Source organism: Pteropus medius, unplaced genomic scaffold, assembly GCF_902729225.1.
Source record: "Pteropus medius unplaced genomic scaffold, Ma_sr-lr_union100, whole genome shotgun sequence".
Taxonomy (NCBI): Eukaryota; Metazoa; Chordata; class Mammalia; order Chiroptera; family Pteropodidae; genus Pteropus; species Pteropus medius.
Genome location: NW_024354503.1, coordinates 13,394,093 through 13,417,657, shown reverse-complemented (window position 1 = coordinate 13,417,657; position 23,565 = coordinate 13,394,093). Strand labels below are relative to the sequence as shown.

Genomic DNA, 23,565 nt, shown 5'->3' with positions numbered 1-23,565 from the left:
ATTGAACTTAATTCGGCAGCATTGGCCTCATCTAACAAAAGACCCAAGCCAAGAGATTTCTGTCAGTTCCAACTCTTACCTTTCCAGAAGTGGTCCCAGGGTCTTTCTTGCTGCCCAACAGGCAGACAGCACCAGGATCCCACATATCTGAACTGGCATCACTAAGAGGCTGTGCTGAGCAATGGAGAGAGCTGACCTAGGAGCCCTGAGGCCTGAGGAAACCTGGCATGTGCAACGCTGTGTTGATGGGGCATCAGCGTTCCCTATTCTAAATCGTTTAAATCCCTTCAACTAAATAGGCATCTTTCTCTCCGAGTATCTTAAAGCACTTTGTAAGACATTTCCTTAAACTTACTATTATATATAGAATTAATATCTCATTTTACTGAAATCCCATTTTACTGAGAACAGATGTGACCGCCCTCTTTTTCAACCTCTCTGCCTTCTTTTCTTTCTCCTTTCTGCAAATATTTATTGAACATCTACTATAGGCAGAACAATATGCTGGAAGCCTTGCCATCATGAAAAAGCATAATAGAAAGCATCTCTGTTCAACTCAATCCATCCCAGTAAGAGATGTTTGTCATGCCACTCTTTAAGCAAATTCATAAACGTTTTCGATTGCCAAAAACAGAGATTAAAAAGTTAACAATCAGTTTCTAGAGAGAATTTAGATAGTTTTGATTTCTGCTTATAGCCAATTTCATTTCCCATTTTTCATTTTCTAAAATACTCAAGTATTTTTAAGGTAGTTGGCATCTATATTTAGTCTCACAAGCCTTTCATTTCACTACAATATTTGGGAGACTTGGTATTTAAAAAGTGGGCAATTTTCATATAGTCAAAAGAGGATAAGCCGTTCTTCCATTTTCTCTTCCCTGTTGTAACAGCCATGCAGCCAGCTCTGCATTAAGAGGTTGAGTGGCGTATTGACAGGAAGAAACAGTACGTGTCAAAAGATCTGGGTTCTAGATCCTTAACACTTACTAACTAAATGCGTGACCTTGAACAGCCACTTATCCTCTCTCATACTTCTTAAGTGTGGACACTAATATATTACCTTCTGGATGGTATGTTAAGGGTCCGTGTGGTAACTCTTACCTACAGATTTGGAGTAGCTTTTAAAATGGAGAAATTACAGGGAGTTCTAAGAGGTGTGGCTAGAGTCTGGCTAGCGTTAAGAGAGAGAATGAGGTCCATTGTTTCTCACAGAATTGGCAAAAATGGCCATTTTGTAGAGGATGAGGAAATACAATCCCAGCGAGGTCTTGCCCTATAGATAGCTGAGGGGAAGTCAGGGTTTGGACATCTATTTCAAAGCAGACCCTATATTCATTCATTTGGAGGACATATTTTCTTCCTTTATAATAGTAGCGTCTTCTGCATTATCTTTTCTTTAAGCACTTACACTTATTTACTTTTCCAGTTTTTATGAACCTATTACCATTTGTTACAAACCCAGGAAAGCTGATCCTGGTAAAACTTCTGATACTCATGAAAATTAATTTCCAACATTCTCATTCCATACCATGCTGCAGCTAACTTCATTGAAAAAGTCCTGTTATATGTTACTTCATACAGAACGTAAAGTTAAAGACCTGGCCTGACTTAGCGAGTGAGCAATTCAGTCTAAGAGCATCAGCGCCATTCCTTCCTCCACAAAGATGGCCTGTCTGTTGACAGCACACTTCAAGTTCATTATCCTTTAGTGGACAAGAGACTCCCTTGCCTTCAATGCTAAGTGTAGAGGTCATGGCCTTGTCGTGGTCAAAGATCTTACTATTTGCTGTTTCATAAATCGGCTATAGAGATGAGGTCACACTTGTGACTTCATTAACATGATATCCTAGCCACCTAAACAAGTGAAAATATGACAGCTAATCTTGAAAAATGAGAGACTTCTTATCACAAGTTTACCTTTTACCTGCTCACTATCTGAATTATCTATAAGCAACGTCTCTTCAGTTTAAAAGGTACAAGAGGTGGGTGGCTCCATAGTGTAGTAGTTAGCACATCTGCTCCACACGCAGGTCCTGGGTTCATGCCCCAGGTGGAGCCGCGGACCATACCCTGGGTGCGCGAGGCCCCCCGAGTGTGCTGGGGGTGCCAGGCCCCCGGGGTGCCAGGCCCCGGATGAGCCAAGCCCTGGGTGCACTCTGCGAGCACGTGGGAGGAGACACCTCGCCTTCAGAGATTCAGTTCTTAAGGAGAGACTGCAACATCCGTAGGTCAGGGGTGGACGTGGGGCCGGGGAATTAAAGAGGGGGAAAAAAAGTAAAATAAAAGATGCAAGAGGAAAACCGTGCCGATGGGGTAATGCTGGAACACACAGGTATTAGGTGGAGTAGTGTTAGCAGACAAAGCTTACAATGTAGTTAATCATCCTTATTGGACCAGGTGATTTTCAGACGCAAGAGCTAAGCCATTTATAGGGCAGAAGGAGGTGGAGGGCTGAGAGGAGGAAGGATTTATAACTTCACCCTTTATGTTGCTTGAGAGAATAATTGTCATCGCTTTGTTTCGCAGTCCCTCACTCTCATTTGATCCTAAGGGAGGGGCTGCACTTTTAGTCACCCAATAAATACTAATTGAACACTTATTGGAAATGACGGAGATGAAAATGAATTAGGCATATCCCCACGTTCAAGAAGTTCGCTATCTGCTGAGAGAGACAGAGAAATAAACTTACGGGTGACACTACAATGCAGCAGGTGCCATAACAGAGATGTGAACTGAGGGTAGAGGAGCCTCAAGGAGGCGGCAAGTCCTGGCCAAGGTAAGAAGGTGACGCTGAGCTGGCTCTGGAAGGATGAGCAGTTCCTTGTCGTTTGGAGTCTGCAGCTGAGCCAGGGCAGCCCCGCAGCCCCTGCAGGGCAGGACGAGGGAGTTCACAAACCCCCACTGTGCAGTGCTCCAGGAAGAAAAAGAGAGTGAGATAGTGTCCCTAGGCTCTGTCAAATTCTGCCAAATCACACTTCCACTGAGAAGATGAGCAAGAGGGATTTTCACAAGGGTTGGAATGGCGGGGTAGGGTGAGCAGCATCAGCATCTCTGTGGGAGGTGGGTCATATGTCAGAAAACCATACTCAATATCAAAGAAATACCTGTGTTATCAAAATATATAGCACAAGAGAAAAAATGTGAGATCTTAATGTTTAACAAGAGAAGACATCAGTATAAAAAAGTGTTGAGAGATAACAACACAAAATACCAAATTTTCAGTACAAGGTGTAGATATATTTTATCCAATTGCTTGCTTAAGACCTACTACCAAATGGACTGGAGTCCACTGATGAGATAGTGAGGGATAATTTGGCACATAGGGCCCTTCAGCATTCAATAGGATAGGGTGACAAGTATAAATGGTTAGGAGAAGTTTATTCTCTAGACGGATACATATTCAAATAACTCAATGAGAACTATGCCAGTGACTGACCTTCAGTAAAACTTTAAAGCAGAATCTTGTGATCTTCTCTGCCCACACCTCCAGACCTCTCCTTTGGGGCCCACCACGCCCTTAAAGAACCTCACAGGGACTCTGCCTTTCTCTCCAAGTCCACACGAGCCAACCCTGTACTGTGGGCCTCCCTTTTTATAAAATGAACCCGTCTTGACCCTCATCTGTGGGGAATCAGCGTATTTTCATCTCAAGGGAGGTTTTCTGGAACCACTAAAACCTCACTTCCAAATCCACATACCCTACTCAAAGGGCAGGCCCTACTTTCCTTGTGATGCTTTCTTGACATCCCTCACATCCCATTCTGGGGCTGCTGCCTCCTTGCAGGCTACTCTTTCCTGCCCAGCTGAAAGCCAGTCCTCTTTCTTCTCTCTCTCTTGCCCAAGCACCCTGCCCAGATCCCTTGAGGTAGCAGAGGATCCATACCCTTAGCCACTATGTGATAAATTGAAAATGAGGTCAAGTACTGGTTCTACCTGAAGCTCACTTTAGGGGTTTGCATTTATTTCTGTTTCTGCAAGAGACAGTTTATTGATTAATGGAAACTTTATTATGGTTATTAGAACAAATAAAACACATGCACACAGACATAAATCCATTTCTACCCCTCCCAAACCACTGGCTGGTGAAACGAGTTCTATTTCCAGTGCTGAAATCTTGCCAGTTTGTCATTCTCCTTCCTAGCCACATCAAGTTCCATCGGGTTTGAGTTTATTGGCTACACAGTGAAGTTTATGTTGTCATAGAAATTAGCCTTGATGGACAGGGATATGGCCAGGGGATCAGGAGAGCTCGGCAGGCTCATGGTGCTGGCATGGCTGAGATGTTAGGGTGCCTGGAGCCCTCTCCAAGAAAAATCAAAGCTGGCTCTTTGCAGCAGCAAACGAGTGCAACGAGACACTCCTGAGGGACGGGAGCTTGGACGTGATTGTGAGCCGTCCAGTTCTCATTCCACCCATCCACCCTCCCGGTGCCCCCCAGTGCCAAAAAACCCTTCCCTGTGCAATGGAGGCAGAGCCCGGAGGCCTGAGGTTAAGCCACTCTCTTCTACAGTTCGTGGTTAGCTTTCGTAGGCTCTTGGCTGTTTGACAAAGTTGGATAATAATTCAATATTTCTTACTGAAATACTTGACCTTATTGTTAGTTTTTGTGACAAGGGGAATTTAAAGGAGCTGCAAAAATGCAAGCAAGTGTGGCTGAGAAAGGCCAGGGTATGCCACTGAGTACTGAACAGTTTCTTTTTCTGACATCTATAAAATTTAGGTGAAAACAGGTCAACATTGATGTTGGCAAATGAGAAAGCCAGTTCTATTGTTAGCAAATGAACTTCAGATATAAACGCAAGTCTGGTTCAATCAAAACCACGTTTGGTTTCAGACATTAGTGATGTGCTTTCTATTAAAAAAAAAAAGAAGCATATTTATATCGACACACAAAGGAAAAATATTCTCGGGCCAAAAGTATCATTTTCTAAGTATCGAATCAATGTGTTGAATTAAAGGATGGGACCTCTATCATTTTCTTTTTAAATTTGTAGGGTACATGCTCCCAGCATCCTCTCTTCTTTTTATTTGGAATTGGCAAAATCTGTCAAAAACTAAAATCAAATAGTAAGAAAAATCCTGCATTGCCTGATGTAAGGACTTACTGGAGACCACTAGCCGGTGGCTGAGAAAGAAATGAAGTTATAAGATTCAAATATAAAGTTCCCAGATTTGGCCTGAGTCTTCTAATCTTTTTTATGGTCTCCTCTCTGGAGTCTTATGAGACATGTTTGAGCTCACAGAGGAGGAACATAAGAGCAGTTTCGGTCACTTGCCAAATCCAGATTGTGGAGGGTCAGTTAATTTTAGCCTACTGGGCAGCTTGCTGATCTCCTTTTCTCTCTTCTCTGGGGTCAGCTGAAGTCCTTGTCCTGCTAGGAACCGGAACAGCCATAGAACGTTGAAACTGCTTCTCCTTCCCCCACCTCCCATCAGCAGAGAGGAGTCGGAGGTCCAGTGTTAAACGCGTGCTGGTTGACAGGACTCCAGAAGGGTTGCTCTTTCTTAGGAGAGCCCCCCTTTTTTAAATTGAGGTGAAATTCACATAAAATGAAATTAACCGTTTTAAAGTGAACGATTTGGTGGGATTTGGTACACTCAGTGTCGTACAACCACTACACGTTCACGGCCCCGAACGGAAATCTCGTACCGTAGCTCCCTAGTTCCACCTCTCGATTCGTTTTGGAATACAGAATGGTCAGCTTGGTTCCCACAGAGTGTCCTTTTCGGGCTTCGCAATTTTAAATAAGGAACAACCGCATTTCCTGATAAGACCGAGAGGAGAGAGACTTTCTTGTGGGGAGCAGCAGAGGGATTGGGGGTGGGGTGAAGGAGAGACAGCGTCTGGAATCTCACGGTAACCCAGAACCAAAGCCTTTCTGAACTGGAGGGGACCATCTGTTGGGCTAGCTGCTCTTTCTGAGGCTGAGTTTTGGTCTCCTGCTGAGGTGATGATCCCTTTAAAATTCTCAGCATTCTCACTCACCCAGTCCCGCCTACTGTCTAGGAGGAATTCTATTCCTTTAATTTGTGTTGGTAGGCATCCAAGTCTGGCACCAGGCAGTCCCCACTCGGGGAGCCGGGGAGCCGGGAGGTGGTGTAGGCTCACCCAGGTCTGGGAAGGGAGCTTTCCCCGGGATGCTAACTGCAGGCTGTCTCCTTCAATATACTTCATCCCGCCAGATAATCATTTTCAAATGGCAAACAATAATAAAAGCTTTCCTCTATTTTGCTTCCAAGTGTCAACATATCTACATAGGCTATAGATGTGTGTGTGTGTGTGTGTTTGAACTGTCTACAAAAAAAAAAGTTTGGGGACCACTTGTGTATATTGGGGAAGGCTGGGAATCGCCTCGGCTTACTTTCCAAACACACTATGGGAGGCAGACCTGGAGCGGTCAGAGATGGAAGAATAAGATTGTCAGGTGACTCTGGTTCTTAATCTGAATCTGCAGGGAGTTGACAGAGTCGCTCCCGAATGGGGTCCCTTGTGAATCTAGGGGTAGCCTAATGCTGGGAATGACACAGGAGTGGGGAACCGAGAGGCCGGATTTGGCTGCTGAAGATGCATGACTAGATTTCAGAAGAAAAATCCCAAGTCACTGACCCCAGAGGGAAGTGAGGCCGACCCTCCCCTCAGGGTGCACACGTGTTCTGGGGGGCCATGCAGAGCATCGGGTCTCACTGTGACCCCTCTTCCCGGAGTGTCTATTTTCCTTGAAGAGGTTGGGGTAGGGTGAAGCTAAGTAATTTAACTGGTAAGTAATTTCAATCATTTTTTATATCAGAATATAGAAAAATAAATTATAGAATGCAATACAAACTTTATGAGAGTTGTCAAGATAAAATAAGACCTTGGGAAAGTCTTCTGAGTTACTCTGGGGTACGCTCAGACCGATGACCCATAGTTAAGGGTTTGCTCTCTGCAGTCAGGGGCTGTCATAGAAGAAAGAATCACAAGTCTTGTCAGCATTCAGGGCATTTCCCCAGAGGCCTGTGACATAGTTGGGTCTTGTAGAGTTTCCTCCCCTCACACCTGTCCTTTTACTCATCCAACTCCTTTCCCTCCTATGTATCTTCGGGCCCCTCTCCTCTATAGATTTGCCACTCAGACCCCATTGCACATGCCGTCCCTATTGTGAGTTTGGTACTCCAACCCTCTTATGCGCTTTCAGTTATCTATTTCTGCTTAATGAACGATACCACGACTTAGTGATTTAGAACCACAGGCATTTTATAGCTCATGATTCTGTGGGTCAGAAATTCAAGCAGGGCTCAGAGGAGCAGCTCTGTGGGGGGCTGGCTGGGGCCTCCTCACAGCGTGGTGGTCCCGGGGTGGTCAGAATTCTTCCACAGAACAGGCTTCTAAGAGGCACAAGAGAGGAAGCTGCACACCTTTTAAAGTCCACCTTGGAAGAGGAGATGGGCAGCGTCACTTCCACCGTGTTCCGTTGGTCAAAGCCAATCACGGGGCCAGGCTAGAGTCAAAGGGAGGGAAAATAGATCCCTGATTCCTCATAAGAGAGGCAAAGGGTTTACAGCTATTTTAAAACTACCACACAGAGTGGTTTGGCTTTGAAGCCTATCATCTGAACCACTCTTCAGTCCTTCCTCTTAGATACTATAATTCTCAATGATCCCTCTCCGTGACAATGGCAGGGGGGCTTAGTCAGCATTTGGGGATTATTTCAGGATTCAGGCATCAGTAACAAGTGTGTGAGAACGGACTTTGGACATGATATATCCCTCTATAGGCATATCCCTCTTCATCAAAACACAAGGACCAGCGGCATCCTGGTGACGGAGAAGGTGTGTGGTGGGCAGGGAAAAAAGAATCCCTACTATTTTGTGAAAGGGGTCAGTACATGCTTCCCTGAGTCCCAGATGCGCTGAGTATATGTCAAATAACCTAGCATTGAAGGTTAAGGGGATCCTCTTGTCAAGAGGAAAACAGAAGCTCACACCACTTAACAGGTTTTAGATGCGCAGGAAAGAGCAAGGCGGCAGGATTCCTCTAGACTTGCCCAGGGCACCTGGGCAGTCGGGTTGGAAGCGCTGCGCTGGTTGTCACTCACAGAGACTCAGCAAGGTCCAAGAGTCACCCTGCCAGGAAAGCAGAGAAAGAGGCTATTGTTTCTTGCCACTTTAAGTAGCTGATGACAGTATAAAGGAATGTATTTAGGACCCTCCCTCCTAACTATGGAGAATTACAGGCTGAAGAACCAGAAGCCTCTGGGCACAAGGTGTGGGAAACACTGTGGGGGCAGAAAGGTGAGTGAGCATTCCCTGGGGGCGGCCCGTGGTGATTCTGGAATTCCGCCCCTCCACCGCCCAGCTACTGAAACCTGCATCTCACTGGGCCTACATATCCTCATAAGCAAAACGGGGATGCTGGTTCTTAGGATTTTTTTTTTTTTTTTGAAGATTAAATAAAATAATCTAAATAGAGAGCCTAGTATGGCGCTTGCCACAGGGTAGTAAGCACTTTATTAATATTAACTTCTTTCTCTTCAAAATGTTAGAAAAAGGACCTTAGAAATCATTGAATCCAATTTGTAAATGACTAAACTGAGGCCTGGAGATGTTAAAATGATTTGCCCAAATTTAAGTGATGTGTTGGTGAATCCTTGTTTCCTCCTCTCTGCCCAGAGCTCTTCCTTCTGTTCCGTAGATGTCAAAGTCCCTCTAAGGACATGAAGAATTTTTCATTATAGTCACACCGCAGCTCAAAATGTCCTTGAAGAATGTGAGGTTACCAGAAGAGAAAATGCTAGCAAAACATTAAAACAAAATATGACCCCCCTCAAAAACAAAAACAGAAACAAAAATCCCCAGCTTAAACACCAGCAAATTTCAAAGTGAAAATCTTTGAAAAAGCCACCCACTGAAATCACATCAATATTATGTCCTTGTTCCTCTATCGATGTCTTCCTTATTTAAAAAAAATGATTTTAAAGATCAGAGTTCAGAATGATAACAAAGTAAAAAATAAAATGTCTCCTGCCTGCCTGACTCCCCTTCTCTGCAAATTTTACTCCAGACCACATTTATGCCTGTCCAACTTTGCCTCCCTTTTATCAACAAGGAGCAGTGGACCTGCATAGGCCTACCGACAGTCAGAGCATTTCAGTTCATGGATTTCAGTGTTCCAGAAGAGCTGGGAATCAGGAAGTCTGAGGCCCTGTTATCTATTACTGAATAACTAATTACCCCATATTGTAGTGGTGTATGAGAACAACATTTGATCGTGCTCATAGGTTCTGTTGATCAGTAATTCCAACAGGCACAGCAGGAATGGTTCTCGTGGCTTCTGCTGGGAAGACACAAAAGGCTGGGGATATCTGCACTCACATGTCGGGTACCTGGATGGGGCTGTGTGAAGGATGGCCTCAGGTGAGACTGCATCCTGCAGGGCCTCAGGGTAGATGTCTTCCGTGGTTGCTTGAGCTCTGAGAACAAGTGTCCCAGCCAACCTGGTGGGAGCTGCATGGGCTTTAATGACAGCCTCAGAAGTCACATGGTGTCACGTTCACCATAGTCTATTGGTCAAAACAGTCACAAGCCCACCCAGATTCAAAGACAAGGGCCCCTAGCTTTCAAAGGAGGAGTGTCAAAGAATTGGCAACCAACCGGTTGTGTTGTTAAACCATCGCACACAGTGGTCACGCTTTCTGAACACTGAGAACCCACCGTCTGACAAAGGAGTTTGGTGCTGCTTCCAGGGGACAGAGACAATATAAGAACTGAGATTCGGGCAACTGATCTCTGGGGCATTTTGAAGGTTTATGGGGACAGATAAATTAAACATGGGGCTATTGGATAATCCTGGGAGAAACTATGGTTTTTAAGTAGTTTGCTTAAAATTTTTATTTGCCACATTTGAGAAGTGGGACTACCACCACCTGCTTATAGCAAGAGTGGAACTGCCCCAGCGGACACCCAAGCCTTCACCCAGGAACCTGTGTGGGCCCCACCTTCCAGCCTCGCTTTGATTTGTGCACATATTCGAAAGGAATATTGTTTGTGTTGAATCCAGAGAGGAGTCTTTGAAGCCCCGAGGCACCTTCAGAGCGAAGTGCCTGGTGACGTCAGGGTATTCAGGAGGCCTGAATGGAGGGAAGGAAGTGGATGTGCACCAGCCTGGGCTGCTCCGAGGCTGAATGCAACTAGAGCGATGCCCCACTCATGGCTAGGCAGTCCAGCAGCGATGTGGTTTGGAGCAGGATGCGAGAATCAGTGTGCTCCCCCCACAATGCTCCAGGAGTGAAGGGAGAATGAGTTCAGGGCTTGCTTTGTGCAGGGCACTGCGTTAGGAACTTATGTGATTTAACTTGTTTCATTTAAGCCTCATAATAATCCTATGAAGTAGGCATTGCGATTCCTATTTTATAGTTAAAAGACTGTGGCTCAGAGAGGTTAAATGCCTTTTCGAAGGTCTCACAGCAAAAAAGGGACACTGAAATTCCAGAGGGACAGGTTCTATTTGCTGTTTCAAAATTAGAATGGCCTCAGGCAAGAATGACATCCTCTCCTTTCCTTTCCTTCCAGTCTTTACTCCATTCCACACTTTTTCCTTCACTCTAAACAATGATTTCCATCACTGGGGTTCCTTGATGCTTGCAAAACCTAATCTCTTCATGGTTAGGGCCAAAAAAGAGTTTTCTGCAAAACATATTTGAAGAAGCGATGCCTAGAGCTGTGCTATCCAATACAGTAGCCTCCCGCCATGTGTGACTGTTTAAATGTAAATAAAACGAAATAAAATGAATAAAATTAGCTTTTTCCTTTGGGAGCCACCCGATTGAGAGGAGTGTGGCCTCCTCCTTTCCCCACTGTGACATATGCTCATCCACTGATGAGTGTACTCTGAAAAGGGGGAATCGTCTGGAAAAAATGTCACTTGGCCTGCTGTGTTCAAGACTCCCATTCTACTAGATGTTGTGAACTTCGTTCACACCAACTTGTGCAAAAACAATAGATGGCCCTATGCTGTCAGTGAATTAGCAGGTCATCAAAACCAGCGCTGAGTCGCAGGGTCCTGGCATCGCTGTGGCTCAACTTCCCAGAGTTCAAGGCTGTGAGACTCATCTTCTGGCCAAGGTGCTTTTAGCAATATGTGTCACATGTTTGCACCAAGCAAAACCAGGTGCTGTTGGCACCACAGGGTGAACACAACACAGAAGTGATATGCCATCTGCTCTGCCTTGGCTGCCTCAGCTTTACTAGTGCTGAGTGTGTCTAAAGGTCATCGTATTAAGGAATTTTCTGAACTTCCTGTGGTGGTTGAAGATAAAGCTGAAGGCTACAAGAAAACCAAGGAGGCCGTTTTGCTTCTTAAGAAACTTAAGGCCTGGAATGATATCAAAAAGGTCCGTGCCTTTCAGTGAATGAGAGCTGGCAAGGGTGAAATGAGAAACCGTGGTCGTATTCAGTGCAGGGGACCTTGCATCACCTAAGATGAGAACAATGGCATCATCAGAGCCTTCAGAAACATCCCTGGAATTACTCTGCATAATGTAAGCAAACTGAACATTTGAAACTTGCTCCTGCCGGGCATGTGGGCCGTTTCTGCATTTGGACAGAAAAAGTGCTTTCCACAAGTTGGATAATCTATATGGTACCTGGTATAAAGCTGCCTCTCTCAAGAGTAACTACAGCCTTCCCATGCACAAGATGCTCAGTACAGACCTTAGCAGAATCTTGAAAAGTCTAGAGATCCAGAGAGACCTCCGAGCACCAAGCAAAAAGATTCATCACAGGGTCCTGAAGAAAGATCCACTGAAAAACCTGAGGATCTTGTTGAAGCTAAACCCATATGCAAAGGCCATGAGCTGGAGCACCATTCTTCTCCAGGCCAAGAACCACAAGCTCTGGGTGGATAAAGCAGCAGCAGCGCTAGAGGCCAAATCGGATGAGAAGGGGGTTCCAGGCAAGAAGGCTGTGGTAGGGAAGAAAGGAAAGAAGGTCGTTGGTGTCAAGAAGCAGAAGAAGCCTTTGCTGGATAAAGGCTGCAGCTAGCAAGAAACCAGCAGCTGAGAAGAAGCTTGCGGAAAAGAAACCCACAACAGAAGCAAAGAAGCCGGCCACATAAACTGAAATTTGTTTATTTCGTAAAGGTCAGATCACTTTGGACAGCTAATTTTGAAGAAAAACCTGATCAAAAAGGCAAAATAAATAAAATTTAAAAATAATAAAATTAAATAAATTTAAAACGCAGTTCCCCAGTCACATTAGCTACATTTCAAATACTCAATAGCCACACGTGATCAATAGCTACTGTATTAGATGGCACAGGTATAGAATATTTGCATCGTTGTGGAAAGTTCCATCAGACATTGCTGCTTTAGAGAATAAGTATAGGAAGAATCACATTTTTATAACTAGTACTAATGCTAATTTTATTAATACTTTTAATGGTACTCGAGGTTTTTATTTTTCTCCAAGCCTTTCTCAGAGGTAAAATAATAGACTCTATTTTTACAGTACTTTATAGTTTACAAACTGCATTCACGTACTTGATCTTATTTAATGCAATAGTCTTGCAAAGTATGGTAGGTAATGATGTTACAGGTAAAGAAATAAAGGTTCAGGTAGGTTAAGCAACTTGGCCAAGGTTCTATAAACAGTAAATGACAGAGCCAGGATTTCAACACAGGTTCTCTCATTGTGCACGTTCCACAGGGGGGGATTTGTGTATATGATGCCCGAAATTACCCTTAGGCAAAATTATTAAATCAAAAGTAATTTACCAGTGTTCTTATGGGGGGAATTGTGCTTGTCAGTTTTTCTTGTTTAAATCATCAGAATTTTCATTTGGTCTTGCCACTAACAAATATCTTTGTTTCCTTTCCAAAATTGCCAGCAGCTTTTATAATTATTTTATCATAAGAACAAGTTTACATAGGTGTATATTTATTAATTGGAAAATTACTTTTTCAAATTAGTTTATAATAAGAATGATTATGTTTATTGTCACTTAGACAAATGATAAAAAAAAGAATCAATTAAAAAAAAGTAACTTTCCAGAACTATGTGTGATATAAGATACGTATACATGAAAGGGTAGCTAGCATATACCCAGTCAGGCATGATATATAAAGAGCAAGGCATTTATTCACTCATTTATTTATAGAATATAAAATATGTATCATCCACTGTGATAGACACTGGAGATAATAACACAGGCAGATAAACAGTAAATCTATAATAACACAAATAACATAATGTCAAGTTGTGATAAGTGCTTTGCATAATAAACAAAAAAAACAAAGAAAAGATAGATAGTAATGGAGTACGTGGGATACTGTTTTAGACAGGGTTGCTAGGAAAGATATTTCTAAAGAAGTCACCCTTGAATAGAAACCCGAAGAAAGTGAACAAGCAAGCTCTAACCCCAGGGGAAACCGTTTCAGCAACGGTAGTCGTAAGTGCAAAGGTCTTGAGGCAGGCACATGCTCTGTTTTTCGTCTTGCACTAACACAAACCAATCTTATGTTTATCTGCTGATATATTTACTGTCTGTTTCCCAGTTATAATGCCCATGCTTGGCTCTAGAAACGATGGGGAGGCTCTCATGCTTGGAATGCAGTGAGAGGACTGGGGAGAGATAGAAGATGGAGCCATGACCAGTTCATGGACCACCAGTGGTAGGCTGTGAAGGCCACCACTTTAAAATGGTTGAGAAAAAAATAGAGGGAGCAGCTGAGAAGAAGCTTGCGGAAAAGAAACAACAGAAGCAAAGCAGAATCTTGAAAAGTCTAGAGATCCAGACTTTCCAGTCAGGGAAGCTGTAGGTGGTGACAGATAGAGGACATGCGCTACCTTGGACTTTATTTATTATTTTATTTTTAATCCAACTTTCTATTTTGAACATTTTCAGATCTTCAGAAAAGTTGAAAGAATTTTAGAATAAATATTCTTCACCCGGATTATTTGCCAATTAACATCTCACCACATCTACTCCCTCTATTTTTTTCTCAACCATTTTAAAGGAACTTGCAGATATCATGACACTTTACACCTAAATATTTAATTATCTATCTCTAAAATACAATGATCATACCCAGGAAACTTTGATAAAATAATATTAATTATAATTATTTAAATATTAAAGCAAAGTACACTATTATATAAAATATGTAGTAAGTATACTAAACAGTAACATATTACATTTCTGAAATATTCCTAATAATATTCTTTACAGTTACTTAAAAAATTCTAGGATTCAATCAAAGATCACTTATTGCGTTAGTTGCCATGACTCTTAGTCTCTTCTAATTTAGAATAGTTCTCTGCAGACTGCTCAGTGGGAGCAAAAGCTTGAATATCTGAGAAGTAAGAGGACCTTTCTGAGAGGAGCTGCATGTAGGGGAGGAAAAGGAGATGGATTTGAGAAGGGCAACTGGAGCCAGATAAAGGAGACATTAGGCACAAAGCTAGTGATTTGGGGACACAGGAAGTCTTTGAAAATTTTCGACAGCGACTCAATAAAAGCATTGTATCAGAATGGTTCATCTGGCTGCTGAGTGCAGATGGATTCAGGCTAGGAATGCCTTTATGGTAGAAATGCATACAATGGTGACCTTTGCCAATGGGGACCCTCTTTATCCTCTTCCGGCCCCATCCACTCCTTCTTATTCCATTTTCCAGAGTCAAGGTGCTCTTTCCCGTTTTCTCGCTCTGCCTCTGGCTTTACCTCTAACTTCTGTGTCTCTGTCTCTTTTTTCTTTCTGACTTCTCTCTGCAACTCAGCAAAATATCCAGTTGCCTTCATAGCTTACTACTGGTGGTCCATGAACTGGTCCTGGCTCCCTTTGCTACCTCTCCCCAACTGTCTCCCTGTGTTCCAGCCACGAGGGCCTCCCCATTGTTGGGGCTATGTTGCTGAAGTTGGAGGGCTTGTTAAGTTTCAGGTTTGGTAATTCCACCACAAGCTGTATCTGTTCATTGAAATGAGAGTGCTAGTCACCATTATAAATGGTCACTGTCTTCATTCTTGAAGGGAGAGCCCTGATTATAAGCTTCGGCAATATGATGAAAAAGAATTAGCTAAATACAGAGAGGTAAAGGGAAAACTGGGCTTATGGTGAAGGTTCTCGTGCTTGATGAGGGCCACCTGCAGAAATTATTTCCCTGAAGAAACTTGGTGGAATATTGGATAGTGCAAGGCTTTGAATTAGGTGGATGCGATTTGAATCTTACATTGATCTTGGCCAATAGCTACCCTCTTTGAACTCAGTTCTCATATCTCCCATATAACGTCACGGTGAAGATTACCTGAGATAATGTACATAATGTATACAGTGTGTGAAAATATATACACAGTGCCTACCATGGTGTCTGGCCCAGGATAGGTACTTAATTCTTGATACTTCCAGCTTAAAGAGCAATGGCCAGAGATGTACAAGGAAGCCACATTTAAGCAATCCTTATCAGAAGAACCCAAGAGGAACCAGACTGGAAAAGGTGGTTGAAGGAAGACCCGTCATGACAGATGCTGGAAGGACAGAGGACTAGAAGAAACAGTGAGCAAGTCCAGTAGCTGAGAGACTGTAACAGCTATGAAACTAAGGCGTTATTAGTCACCACTGCTCCAGCTGGTGACTTTGGCTTTCTTCTTCATCAAATGGTGGTGGTAGTTACACCAGGTGGTTGATTTCTGAGGGGAGGTTAAGGAGGAAAATCTCCATAAGTTGCTTAGTTTTTCAAGGAAAATATAAACTAAGAACTCTGCATATAGCATGGGTAATTGTTTATAAACCCATTAGAGGGAATTTTCTACAATCTTAGAGCCTATACATGCTAATCATGGTCTAGGCCCTCTCTTCGATATTCTGTGACTGAAATTGAATTGATATAGGAGCAGCATGTTGGCTTAGAATGAAATATGACATTTCATAAGCCAAGCAAAACAGAAAGAGCAGACAAAGAACTAGAGAAAACCAAAAAGGGTAAGCAGGAAAACATCCCTTGAACCATAAGCCAGGGAGGGTTAGGTCTGAAATGACAAAAAGATCTAAACTCCAAAGAGTTCGGGTGTTACATTAGGAGCCAATTACTAACACAAGCAATGAGGCTGTGAACCTGGTAAGGGACATCCATGAATAATGAAAGCAGGTGTCCTGGAAACCAAAACACCTTTCCTTCCAGTGTATTCCTGGGTAATCTAGTGTGTACGGGATTAGTACAAACTTGAAGCTGAGCTATCAGGACATATCTCATAGTGAACCTCTTAGGGTGTACTAGCTGGACACTGAGCACACCTCCCCATTGAGCGACAACATCCCGCCAGTTCATTCCAGCTCAAATGCTCCTTGTACAACATGCTGCTCAAAGAGCTTTGTTCCTTCATAATGAAGGACTTGGACATGAGGATGGGAGGGAGCATGGCAAAACCCAATGTGTAGAACAATGTCCTCTTCTTAACACAGATAGACTGGTGAGTCCCTGAGCACCAGCTGCAGACAAGAAATAAGGGAGAGCCAACGAGTTAACAGAAAGAGGAGATGTTAGGAAGAGTGAGTTGGAAAACCTGCTTATTCGATCTGGGAGGCTGAATGAAGAGAGCCACATTCTCTGTCAGCGTCCTGGGCTCTTAGCGCCGCTCTGCCCTGGCTCACCTTGCTCTCAGGGGCAAGTGCCCACACGGTCTTGGGGCTTCAGCTTCCGTGTTAGTAAAATAGTAATGGTGGCAGCCCAGTGGTTTCCAAGTTCCTGTCTAGTCCTCTAGTCCTCTTATTTTACCAGGGGTGGGGCCAAGGCTGGCTTCTGGGGAGCCAGGGATGGGCTGAAATCCAGAGTAGCCACTTGCTAATGCGGATACAGTAGCATCCACACCCCACAGTCCAACGCTCTCCATTCTCTTGCTAGATCCAGTGGAGAATGGCTCTAGTCTGGGACAGTCAATACTATCATTCACATTCTGTCCATCACACCTTATGCCAACGACATGCGTTGCTAAATAATCCTTGGTTTCCTACTGCATCTGGATTAGGTGTCAGGATGCTGAATTGCTTTGCAGACGGCATTGAAGTGAGCAATGTGCCTGGACATGGTGGCTATGCTCTTACATTTGGACTGGATAAAGGGGATCTTAAGAAGAGTTCAGCTTGGGAAGGACTCCTGATGTTCATAGAGCATCCAAGACTCCCAGAGACGGCTTTTCATGACTGCTAAAAGTATCCTTCTCACGGGACACTTACCCACTTATCAATTGACTCCTCGTTCGTGGGGCCGGTCAGTCCTGTTACAATGTCGCCGAAGTTGTAACATGGAAATAATAATATCTGTCCTGCCTTCATTTTAGAATTCCAGGGAAGTGCTTGGAAAAATACCAAGTGCCACTTAACTATAGGGTTATTAAGAATGTTGCTATTATACATTTTGACTGATGAGATTTTGATAAAGGGAAAGGCTGCTCCCCTCCCTCCGCCATAAGACCTGTTCCCAAAAGTACATCTCAGTCCACACTCCAAAGACATTTCTTGCAACCACATCTTAGTGCGGTTCATCCAATGAAAAGCTCCTCTGGCTCCAAGTGGGCATGAAAGTTCATCTCAACATTTGCCATCAATAAAAAACCAATTCTTTCCATATGAAAAGCATTACAGCTGTCGAATGGTTATTGAGTGATGATACTTGAATAAGGGACAGGGAAATGTACAAAGGGAAACTTCGCAGGGACGCCAAATTGTAAAGATAGAAATGTCGGTATCAGAGGGGATTAGTTAATCAGAGTGGAGTCTTCACCAAGCAGGAAAGATGAGGAAGCAGGAAAGTTGGAAGATGGAGAGAAGCAACAGGTAGCAATGAGAGAATTAGTGTTACCTGGTAGATGAGTCAAAATGAGGATGACAGAGAGTAACCATGACACCATAATGCAGACCACGGCTGCATTATGGCCAGCCCTCTCAGTCCAGACATTTGTCAAAAAATATCTTCTGGAAAATTCTGTCCCAACAGACTTTGCCTTTGTAATTAGTTGTACAGGACCCCTAGAGTGCATTTGAGCCAATCCACGCCTGAGGGGCGGGAGCTGGGCCAGAACACTGGATCAGCCATCTCTGAGGCCCTCTAGAGAAAGAAGGTTTCTGAGCCTCTTTCAGAAACTCATCCTGCTGCCTGAGAGCCTTACTGGCCAAGACACCCTGCCCACTCCTTAATGCAGTTCTTCCCTCCGCCGTAGTTCTGGTTCTACTACCCATGCTCACTCACGTGCTACCACTCACTCCTCTGGCCATTCCTGGCTGACCAAAACGAATGTGGATCAGTGTGGTAGATGAAGAATACTGCTCTGAAGAAGAGCTGGGGTTGAGCGTGGCTTTATCCTGCCTGGTAGGCTTGGGGCAAGTTGCTTAGCTTTTCGGCCTCAGTTAGTTAGTTCATCAGTTAGGTGGGAATGATCCCTCTCTCATGGTTCAGGGTGAGGAGCAGATAGGATCAAATGGTAACTGTTCTGTGCAAAGAGCTATACATATGTGAGGTGGGGTGACCATACTCGATGGGACAAGTTCTTGTTCAGGACTGTTGTCCTAATGAAATCACTAACGGGGTCCCATTTTACTCTCAAAAGTGTCCTGATTTGGTGAAAAATTATATCACCCTGGGCACTGTAATTATCAACGGATGGAAATCCAGAGGGGCTAAATGAGGCTGGGAACTCTCCCGAAAGACCCCAAGATTCTCAAAATCCTTGTCCCTTCCTTGTCTCTTGCAGAGCAGCCCTTCATGTCCGTCAGTCCTGACTCACTCTGAAAATAAAAATTCTTCAGTTAGTCATTAAAAGAAATAACAACGCTGTTTTAATTTCAGCAACGGCCTTGGGATGAAAAGACTACTAATTACTCTAATGAACCAAGCACATTAAGTGCATATGTTCAAACGAATATTAAAATACGATCAGTCTTGGTCCTGAAGTTCTCGAGATACTGGAATGCATAAACATTTAGTGGAAGAAATCGTGACTTCAGAGAAAACACAAACAAAGTGGCCTGTTTGTTTGTGCGACTGCCTACTTGGGGAGAAACAACCAAGAGACACAGAAAGACATGAGGGTGTCTCCCCAGTTTGTTTCCAATTATTGCCCAGAGGAGACAGAACAAAGAAGCTCCTATTTATAGTCGAAGTCTGAAGAAGAGGGGAGGGGAAAAGGAGCTTAATCATGGGAAAATACAACCCACTATTGGCATTAATAAAATAAAATGAAACTGTTTATCAAAGGAACAAATTTTCTTCAGGGAAAATAAATAGCTCTTTCCCTGTCTTGACTCCGTGTACAAGATTCTCTAAAACCACTTTAGTACCAGTGATGAGAACCAGGGTGGGAGTCGGCTAATGCCACTGGAGCAGATGGGCTTCGTGGTGGAAACTAGGACTGGAGCAGTGTAGGCACAAAAGCTTCAGGACTAGGATGTGCCTCTGTACCTGTAACTGGGGAAGCCAATGAAGGCCGTGTTTCTTTGAGTGCACCACTAACTCTGGGGTCTTTTCTCAAGGCTCCCCCTTCCCTCAGGAAGTGCCATGAGGAAGCAGGGGATAACGCTCGAGGACAAAGTTAGCTACTGGGAAAGGTTTCTGGTTGAGAATATACAATGGCCTCAAGGTTCAGAAGCTCCTCTTGTTTTGGAATAGATAAAAAAATGTTGGTGAGGGATGCTATGGTGGCATCCTCCTTGGCGTGCAAGAGCTGCTATCTCTGACTTAGGAGAGGACACATATTTTGCATTATGGTTTGTCCTTTCTCCTCCTCACCTCCCACTCCTCTTCCACTCATCCTCTCTTTCAGTTACTCGTTATTTATTCAATAAATACTTTGGGGTTTTTTTAGAACTAAAATAATTTTTGACTCGCGCTCAATGCTGTGGTGAGGAAACAGTTTCTTGCCTCGAAGATCTTACGATCTCATGCAGAGACAAGATGTCTCCTCCCGACGTGACGTTTTAATTTTGCTCACTGATAACATAATTTCCATAATCGCCCCGGTATATGTTTTCTGAATTCCTGAATAGTCTATCTCTTTCATTTTTGCTATTCAGTTCCTAGTGATTTTACCTTTCCTTTATTTTTCCTGTCTCTTCTTCTCTTAGCATGTCTCCAGAAATAGAAGGGCCCTCTTTATCTTCTCTTCTTAAAAAATTATTTTTAAAAATAATTACTAAGTTAGTACACTAGCCAAGCACTGTGCCAAGTAATTTCTATAACATCATCCCATTTAACTCTCATAACAAAACTTTAGAAGTCCGTTATTGCCACCCCATTTTACAGGTGAGGAAGCTAGAGTTCAGAGAGACTAAGCGACTTGCTCAGGTCACACAAATGAAGTTCTAGAAGGCCTGAGAAAAGGCCAGTGTGGATATCATTCTGGAGGCACCAAAAATGATGGTGAGGGTGCTTCCATTCTGAGGTAATTTGTTCCTTGCCTTTTGGAGCTTAGGATCTCATATCTAACCACTGGATAACGTGGCTCCAGGAAGAAACTGTCCTAGGGCACACAGGGTACATCTGCCAGCCCCATGCCAGGTCCATAGCATCTTTAGGGCAAAGAACAAAGAAGATCCAATTTATAGCCAAAGTCTAAAGATCTCCAAACAATTTTTCTGAAATTCCGAAGTCATTCTAGTTCCTCTAGTGTTGTGGACTGGGTTTAGGGAACATCTTTGGAGAATATGCAAATGAGTTTTTTTTAATCCTAATCAAATTGGCTTGTGTTTTTGGAGGCTCTGCAGGCTACAGTGATGCTTCATTCTCTCCTATACAAATTACTTCAAGGAAAGATATTGAGGGGATGGGGGTCACTATTCTGTAAAACCCTCTAGAACGTCCAATAAGTGAGGTTTTTTTTTTTTTCTCCCAATAGCTGATTCCCCAGAGCTGGCTCAGGCTAGAAGTGAGTCCTGCTGCAGGAACAGACTAGAACAGGCATTGTTATCATCATCATTCATTAAGTAATTTTTGCCTCTTGCTTCATGTTTAAGAACTCAATTGCTCTTACTACCCCTGACCTGCAGGGACAAGAACAGTAAACAAATTCTACCACTTCTTTCCTTTTAGATTTGTTCTTCCATCCCACATTTACCGCACTGGTCCAGGCAATCATTTTTGTTGTTCCAACTTATTTCTCTGAGTCTAGTCTTTTTCCCCTGATCTCTCCATTTATCTTGCAGTTTACTCTCCTAAAATTATTTTATTCCCAAGTCCTTCTTGACTCAAGAACTTATAGTACCCCATCACCAAGTTTTGAGCTTGTTTAATCACAAAAATAACACTTAAATTTAATGCCCCCAAATTCAAACAACACAGAAGTGTATAAAAGAAAATCTATCTATCTATCTATCTATCTATCTATCTATCTATCTATCTATCTATCTATCATCATCATCTATCTATCATCACCTTTCTATCTTCAAGCCAGAGTCTTTATTTTGAGATACTTCTTTTTTTCTTTTTAATTTTTAAAATGTTTACTGATATAATTTATGCATATGCTAAATAAAACTTTATTCAAATAATAATAAGAGAAACAATATTCTCCTGCCCCATGCTTTTCACTATCAGAGCCATTGAATCAAAGCTAAATGCCTCAGCTAAGCTATTAAAACCCTACCTGACATGGTGCTGCTTGGATTACCTTCTGAGCCTTATTTCTACTCCTCCTCAACTTGGACCAATTATTCCATGACAGTCAGGATCAAGTCTTATAGTCTCTGTTAACTGGAGAGTTTAGTTCATTTATATTATTCGTAATAACTGAGCTGTTTGGATTCATTTCTACCATCTTGTTTTGTACTCTGTGTTTTGTTTTCTGTTTCATTTTTTTTCCTCTTTTGCTTCCTTGTTTTAAATTGATTGGTTCTATTCCCGCAATTACAATTTTCCCCTTGTATTCCAGTTCTTTTAATGGTCACCCTAGAAATTTTAATATGCATAATTAACATAATAGAATTGAAAGGTAATCAATATATTTAAGCTTCTTCTAAACAATAAAAGAAGCAAAGAACATTTGAATTTTAATTACTCACCTCCAAATTTTATGTGAAGTTATCCAGGATTTTAATTCTTTCTTAATTTTTAAAAACCCGTAAATTGTTGATGTTTTATACTATCAATTTTTATTTCGATATAACCACATGTTTATCTTTATCTTTACTTACTGACCCTGTTTCATTTCAGATCTGCTTTCAGAGATCATTTCCTTCTTTCTAAAATGTATGTCCTTTTGAAGTTTCTATAATGAGAATGTTCTTGTAGTAAATTCACAGTTTGTGATTATTTGAAACAATTTTTTGCCTCTCTACTTTTTAAAGATAGACTTTCCTGTTTAGAATTCAAAATTGTTAGTTATTTGATGCTAGTTGGTTGATATGAATGCATCTGATTTTCCTTGCTGTTCTTGAGAATTCAACTGTCAGCTTCAGATCATTTCCAAATAATCTGCTTGTTCTCTCTGATTACTTTTAATGTCTCTTCTTTGTATTTGTTTTCACTTTGATATGTCTAGGAATGGATTTCTTTTCATATATCTTTTTTGGGATTCTCTGGGCTTTTGCAATCCATGCACTGTATCTTTAATTAATTCTGGAGAATCTCTTTTAATATTGCTTCTTCCCATTCTCTTTATTGTTTCCTATAGAATATTTTCACTGTATTCTCCAGGTTTCTCAAATACTTTAATATTTCCCATTCCTTTTTTTTTTTTTTACTAGAGTTTGTGTGGTCTCTTTAGTATTCCAGTTCATCTATTTTCTTTTTGAGCCTAGTCATTGAAATTTTAATTTCATTTATCATGTTTTTATTTCTAGAATTTCTATTGGTCATTTTGCAAAGCTGACCAGTTATCAAAGTCTTTTCTTTTGCTATACTTTCAATCTCGTCTTATATTTTTGAATATTTTAATTATACTAATTCTATATTCCACGTTTGATTAGTCCCAGTATTTGTGGTCTCTGAAGATCTGATTCTAGAGTTTCTTGATTTAACTGACTCTCTCTCAGGGTGGCTTATTTCCTTGTGTGTTTAATGATTAAAAAAAAAAAAAGATTTTATTTTCCTTGTAACTTAATGTGTAGGAACTCATTGGGGCCCCATTTAAAAATGTTTTTTTTCCAGAGAAGATTGGAATTTGCTTCTGTCAGGTGCCTGAGAGTATCATTGAGTTGGAACCAATTTAAACTAAAAATTCAGGGTTTTCTTTCAGCCACAATAGTTGTATATATTCAGGCCCCAAACTCATTAAAGTCCAGATCTGTTATTAGAAATAAAGAGGAGGAGGTTTTTTTTTTTTTACTTTTACTGCTCCACTCAGAGCTGAGGCCAAGCTGGTCATGTACTTCCATCATTTTGTTCTATGGGGTAGGTGTTTTTCTAGTTCACTCACTGAGAGTTGCCCTTCAGTGTTTTTGGCTTTGTTTATGGGTCTCTGCTCTGGTCTTTTACTCATGTTGGGCTTCAAGTTTTGTCTCTCATTTGTGGGAAATGCTGACTCCAACACTTGATGGCTCCTTAGGGCTTTCTGGTCATTTCTGGGGCCCAAAGAATTACCTCACTTTCTAGCAAAATCTGTCATATGTT

The 23,565-nt window shown here is 42.3% G+C and overlaps 1 protein-coding gene and 1 pseudogene across 4 annotated transcripts in view; both read left to right on the top strand.

Annotated features, from left to right (window-relative positions):
* Window positions 1–23,565, top strand: part of RUNX2 (RUNX family transcription factor 2) — a 234,126-nt gene that overhangs the window by 128,654 nt on the left and 81,907 nt on the right. The window contains exon 6 of one of the 4 annotated variants that reach the window (XM_039854246.1): window positions 15,378–15,734. The exons of the other annotated variants lie outside the window; for them this stretch is intronic. Within the exon in view, the coding sequence (XP_039710180.1) occupies window positions 15,378–15,382 (5 nt within the window). The 3' untranslated portion in view covers window positions 15,383–15,734. Of the gene's footprint in view, window positions 1–15,377; window positions 15,735–23,565 lie in introns of those variants that run through there. 4 annotated transcript variants of the gene reach the window in all.
* LOC120596247 (60S ribosomal protein L4-like) lies at window positions 8,200–13,637 on the top strand (annotated as a pseudogene).